We start from the raw sequence: 6,823 nt of genomic DNA on the forward strand, positions 1-6,823 counted from the left end.
AAAAAGATTGCATGTACAGCGCTGTGTAAATTTACAGCGCTTCATAAATAAAGGTTAATAATAATAATAATAATTTTTTGGCTTCGGCCCCCCCAGTTGTCTGAGGGACAGCAACCCGGCCCCCGGCTCAAAAAGATTGCCTACCCCTGGTTTATGAGAAATTCAGTGTCCTCTGCCTAACAAAAGGGCCTGCGGCCTCACAAAGAATGGAGACATACTGGTTTGCAAAGGAAGTACAGTGGTTCCTCCACATTCGCTGGGGTTAAAGGTGAAGGAGCTCCGTGAATGTGGGAAAACACAGTTCTTTTTACCAAAGGTAACACCCTCCTAGGAATCTCCAGGTCCTTCAGTGCAACTCTAAGGCCAGCATCTGCCAGAACCTGGTCACAGAATAATGCTATTTTCTCTAAGAATTTCTAGGCTGACCAACTCCAGGGTCAACGTCTGGCTGGAAAACTTAAGGGATTCCTAGAGAGAACATATGAATCAAAATTGCAAAAGTCAAAGCTGCAAATGCGGAGGGCCAACTGAATCTTTTTGTGTTGCAAATTGATGTTAAATTTCCTAAATCTCTTAGTAGCCATATGGTCAGAAGAAGGAGGTGCCAGCCTGCAAGAGACACCCCTCCATACCATCTGAACTGAGCACAAAAACAGCAAAATGCAGGCCTAGGACTAACATCTTCATTTTCCCCCTTCAGTATGGTTTTTAACACCTTGCCTGATGAAGAAGCTAATGGAACTTCAAAAGCTGGCAACACACATACTGTGCACTTTGGTTTGTCCAATAAAGGTACCACTGTTTGGGGGATTCTGGATGTTATTCGACTATCCCAGAGTAGTTAGATGTTCCCTACCTTCTTTTCACAGACAAGACAGGTCAGTTTAAGCCAGTGGTTCACAAATGTTTTACTCCATGACCCTCTTTTATGTCTATATGCGGATATCATCACCCTTCCTGCTCAACATAGTACAGAAGGTCCTCAACTTTCCTGGAGGTTAGGGATGCAAGACCCCCATGAAAGTGGAAAAACAATAACTATCTCTAGGGTCCAGCGCAGGCCCCTGTTCCCTCACTCACTCATTCAGGCAAGAAGAAGGGGGCAGAGGCAGGGGAATGTAGGGCAAAGGAGAGGAAGCTCTCCTCCTTGGATGGTTCTCCAGCCTGCTCCATATTTCCAGTCATGAGGGGTTTTTCCTCATTGCCCTTCTCTTCCCTCCTCCCACTATCTCACAAGTGCACATGCTGGAGAAAAACTAGGATCCCTAAACATGCCTGAAAGAATGGCTTTATTTTCCATCCCCTTGCCTCCCTCCCCACCATCACCCCCTATTTTCTCTCCTCCTATGATGCAGATCATGCAGCCACAGCTACATTGGGAAGCAACATCTATGTGTCACCTCCCTGTATGGAACAGGAGAAGGAGGAAGAATGGGGACAAGATTGAGAAAGGCAGTATAATGGAGAGATGGCAGGAACTGCCTCTGTATGAAAGACAAAATGAAACAGAAAGAGGGACAGGTGGTGGGGAAGAGGGAGAGGAAGGAGCCCCAGAAATCAGTCATAAAATCATAGAATCATAGAATCATAGAGTTGGAAGAGACCGCAAGGGCCATCGAGTCCAACCCCCTTCTGCCATGCAGGAAATCTACATCAAAGCATCCCTGACAGATGGCCATCCAGCCTCTGTTTGAAGACCTCTAAGGAAGGAGACCCCACTGCACTCCGAGGAAGGAGTGCGTTCCACTGTCGAACAGCCCTTACTCTCAGGAAGTTCCTCCTAATGTTGAGCTGGAATCTCTTTTCCTGCAGCTTGGATCCATTGTTCCAGGTCCTTGTCTCTGGAGCAGCAGAAAACAAGCTTGTTCCCTCCTCAGTATGACATCCCTTCAAATATTTAAACAGGGCTCTCATATCACCTCTTAACCTTCTTTTCTCCAGGCTAAACATACCCAGCTCCCTGAGTCTTTCCTCATAGGATATGGTTTCCAGACCTTTCACCATTTTAGTCACCCTCCTTTGGACACATGGCTCCAGTTTCTCAATGTCCTTTTTGAATTGTGGCGCCCAGAACCGGACACAATATTCCAGATGGGGCCTGACCAAAGCAGAATATAGTGGCACTATGACTTCCCTTGATCTAGACACTATACTTCTATTGATGCAGCCTAAAATTGCATTGGCCTTTTTAGCTGCCACATTGCACTGTTGACTCATGTTCAACTTGTGGTCTACTTGGACTCCCAGATCCCTTTCACACGTATAAGTCTCTCATTCAGCCAGGTGTCTCCCATAATCCTATATCTGTGCATTTTATTTTTCCGCCCTAAGTGCAGTACCTTACATTTCTCCGTGTTGAATTTCATTTTGTAAGCCTTGGCGCAGCTTTTTAGTCTATTCAGGTCATTTTGAATCTTGATCCTGTCCTCTGGAGTATTAGCTATTCCTCCTAATTTGGTGTCATCTGCAAATTTGCTAAGTATGCTCCCAATTGTGTCATCCAGGTCATTGATAAAGATGTTGAATAGCACTGGGCCCAGGACAGAGCCCCACTGGACACCCCACTGGTCACTTCTCTCCAGGATGAAAAGGAGCCATTGCTGAGCACCCTTTGGCTTCGGCCAGTCAACCAATTACAGATCCATGTAACAGTTACTTTGTCTAGCCCACATTTTACAAGCTTGTTTGCAAGAATATCATGGGGAACCTTGTCAAAGGCCTTCCTGAAATCAAGATATACTATATCCACAGCATTCCCTTCATCTACCAATCTGGTCATTTTATCAAAGAAGGAGATCAGATTTGTCTGGCATGACTTCTTTCTCTGAAACCCATGTTGACTTTTTGTGATGATGGCATTGCCTTCTAGATGTTCACAGACTCTCTGTTTAATGATCTGCTCCAGAATCTTTCCTAGAACTGATGTCAGACTAACTGGACGATCATTGTTGGGATCCTCTGTCTTCCCCTTTTTGAAGATGGGGACAATGTTTGCCCTCCGCCAGTCTGCTGGGACTTCTCTTGTTCTCCAGGAGTTCTCAAAGACTATTATTGCCAATGGCTCCGATATGACATTCGCCAGTTCTTTTAGTACCCTTGGATGTAGTTCATCTGGTCCTGGAGACTTGAATTCATTTAGATTAACAAGGTATTCCTCTACTATCTCTTTACTTATTCTGTGCTGAAATTCCCCTATTCTGTCTTCTGCTCCAGGAAGGCAGACTCTCATGTCTTGCAACCTGGTCTCAGGACGGATGATGGAGGAAGAGGAGGCAATGAAGGCTTCTCCATCCCATGTGTGAGGAAGGCAGCAGGAGTAGCCACTGGGCCTGGCAGGACTAGAAGAGGAAAAGGCATCAAAGGAAGGATATTTGAAGGGATATCATACTGAGGAGGAAGCAAGCTTGCTTTCTGCTGCTCCAGAGAGTAGGACCTGGAACAAGGGATGCAAGCTCCAGGAAAAGAGATTCCACCTCAACCTTAGGAGTAACTTCCTGACAGTGGAACACATTCCCTCCATGGAGAGTGGTGCAGTGTCCTTCTTTGGATGCCTTTAAACAAAGGCTGGATGGCCATCTCTCAGGGATGCTTCTGATTGAGAGTTCCTGCATGACAGAATGAGGTTGGACTGGATGGCTCTTTTTGGGGTCTCTTCCAATTCTGTGATTCTATGATTCTATGAGGGAAACGGTTTGTGCCAGGCTCCTAATCTCACGCTCTCTCCTCCTCCCATTTCCCCTGCCTTCCCTACCAGCTTCCTGGGCTCCTTCCTCTTGCTTTCTCACAGGCCCCTTGTGCCGCCATGTGCCCTTGATGCTTAGTGCTTATGCTCTTCAATTCCTCTGTTTACTTCCCTCTCACCCTACCTGCTTCATGGTTGTAAGGGGCATGTGCCTGCTATGTCAGTGATGGAAGCTTTGGAGAAGCTGAGAGGGAAATGCATTGAAAAAGGGGAGCTGCTTTTTGCTATGCTCAAGGTTGGAAAAAGGTACAATCTTTTCTGCAGCCTCACTTCCCTCCTTCATTCTCCCCTGAGCCAGGCAGGCTGGCCTCTGTGCACCTCAAGCTGGGATGAGTTTGCTGGGTTGCATTTCGGCAATGCTCTCCCTTGCTCCCCCCTCCGCAGCAGAACATGCTCCCTGGAAAACCATGCGGAGTTACTGCCTCAGATCAGGGCATACATCCACTGGGTCAACAATGGAACATCATGAGTAGCTGAGCAGGAAATGCAGGAAAAAAATTGCTGTGTTGCAGGGGGCAGTCAATCCCGAGCTGTGCACATGTACACATATGCATGCGCGCGCGCACACACACACAGAGGCCTACCGTTCTTTTTCACATTTGCTGTATCTGCAGGCTGAGTTTTCTTGCTCCCTCTTAGCTGCCCTCTTAGTTTGAGAACCACTGCTTTAAGCTGTTATCAGTCCAGCTGCTGAATTCCCCTGTCGTTTTTTTAAGGACCAGGGCCATGCCAGAGGTGCCTGATTCCAACACAGACAGACTGCTTGCTTGAGCCTCAGTGGGCACAGCAGCCGGGCCTTGCTCACATCGGAAACAACAATCAAACATGACTTTCTGAAGTGGGGACATGTCAGCATTTCTGGCTTTCCAAATGAAGCATCCTGACTACAATGCTGTCTTCCTTGGTCAGAAAGCCAACCCAGAAGACTGCCTTGGTCAGGCCCCACCTGGAATACCACAATTCAAAAAGGAGGTTGATGAATTGGAGGGCCACCAAAATGGTTAAGGGCCTAGAAACCATGCCTTATGAGGAAAGACTTAGGGAGCTGAGGATGTTTAGCCTGGAAAAGAGACGGCTGAGAGGTGATATGATAGCCCTGTTTAAGTATTTGAAGGGGTGTCACATTGAGGATGGAGCAGGCTTCCTGGAACAGGAAAAGAGATTCCAGCTCAACATTAGGAGGAATTTCTTGATAGTAAGAGCTGTTCGATAGTGGAACAGTGGAGTCTCCATCTTTGGAGGTCTTTAAACAGAGGCTGGATGGCCATCTGTCAGGGATGCTTTGATTGTGAGTTCCTGCATGGCAGAATGGGGTTGGACTGGATGGCCCTTCTTGGGGTTTCTTCCAACTCTAGGATTATATGATTCTAGGATGTCTGAAAGACTCCCTGATTCTCAGCAGACATCCTGTTGTGCTACTTACCCCCCTGTGACACTAAACTGGTGGGTATGCATGAGAGGGCCTCCTCTGTAGCAGCACCTCAACAGTGGAACTCCCTGCCAAGGGAAGGTAGGGCGGCTCCTTCTGAGCTTTCAGAGGGCAGCCAACAGTGCAGTCCTACATGGGCTTTGGTTCTTGAAGCTGTTCAGACTGCTTTAACTCACTGGTTTTAAATTATTTTTAAGGCGCGCTAGTAGGCTGTATTTGCACTGTAGAACTAATGCAGCATGACATTACATTAACAGCCATGGCTCAAGGTGATGGAATCCTGGGATTTGTAGTTTTCTGAGCTATTTAGCCTTTGCTGACAGGGAGCTCTGGTGCCACAACAAACAGGTCCCAGGTCTCCAGAGCATTGAGCCATGGCAGTTAAAACAGTGTCAAGCCCTCTTGGAAGAGAAAGTACAGCCACTGGAGACTCAAGTAGTTACACTTCAGCGTTGTAGGGAGCAAGAGGTTTTCCTGACCAGAACGGACCAGACAGTCCTGGATGGGAAACACACAGAGGAAGTTGCTGGGCAGGAGGAGGTCACTTCACACACAACAGAAGTAGACAGAGTAATGTCACACACAGAAGTAGGGAAACCAGGGAACGTTCAGGGAGTTTGCATCTGCAGAATCGATTTGAATCTCTCTCTATTATCAAGGATGATGAGGAAGAGCAGCAGGGACAGACTTTGGGGACAGAGCAGGGGAATCTGAGAGTACCACCAAAGGGAACAGCTAATTCTAAGCCTCGGAGGAGGCGAGTGGTGGTCATGGGGGACTCCTTACTGAGAGGAATTGAACCAGTGGTTTGTGGGCCTGACAAGATGTCTCAGGAGGTATGCTGTCTCCCCGGGGCAAAGATCCGTGATGTGACAGAGAGGCTGACAAGACTGGTCAAGCCTACTGACCATTACCCCTTTCTTTTGGTTCATGTGGGAACCAATGATACTGCAAGACACAGCATGCAGAACATCAAAAGGGATTACAAGGCGCTTGATAGGAAGCTAAAAGGAATGGATGTACAGGCTGTCATCTCGTCTCTTCTGCCAGTCGAAGGGCACAGTCCAGGAAGGGAGAGGAAAATAGCGGATGTGAATAACTGGCTTCGCAGATGGTGCCGCCAAAAACGGTTTGGATTCTTGGACCATGGGCTGCGGTTCCATGAGGAAGGACTTCAGGCAAGGGATGGGTTGCATCTCACACCAGTTGGCAAAACGTCTTTGCCAATAGTCTCAAGAATTTGATCAGGAGGGCTTTAAACTGAGTTATGTAGGGGAGGGAGACAGCAGAGATGGAGAAATTAGCCAAACTGTCATAGAGGGAACAAGACAAACAGAGCAAGGACCCAAAAGTGGGAGTGAAAAGAACTTGTACAGGCAGCAAGTAGGGGGGACCCATGGTTTAAGATGTCTTTACACTAATGCACAGAGCATGGGAAATAAGCAAGATGAACTCGAAGTCCTAGTACAACAAAGCAAATATGATATAATAGGCCTCACTGAAACCTGGTGGGATGAGTCTCATGACTGGAATGTGGAAATAGAGGGGTATAACCTCTTTAAGAGAAATAGGCCAAACAGGAAAGGAGGAGGAATAGCACTCTATATGTCAGAGATATTTACACCAGAGAAGAGATCCAGGACATCAATCCT

The 6,823-nt window shown here is 47.2% G+C and overlaps 1 protein-coding gene across 1 annotated transcript in view; it reads right to left on the reverse strand.

Annotated features, from left to right (window-relative positions):
* LOC121919786 (dystrobrevin beta-like) overlaps positions 1–6,823 on the reverse strand; it is a 206,651-nt gene that overhangs the window by 142,645 nt on the left and 57,183 nt on the right. The window contains 1 exon segment of the mRNA XM_042446691.1: positions 3,224–3,338. Coding sequence (XP_042302625.1) covers positions 3,224–3,338 — 115 coding nt within the window.

Source organism: Sceloporus undulatus, chromosome 1 (genome assembly GCF_019175285.1).
Source record: "Sceloporus undulatus isolate JIND9_A2432 ecotype Alabama chromosome 1, SceUnd_v1.1, whole genome shotgun sequence".
Lineage (NCBI taxonomy): Eukaryota > Metazoa > Chordata > Lepidosauria > Squamata > Phrynosomatidae > Sceloporus > Sceloporus undulatus.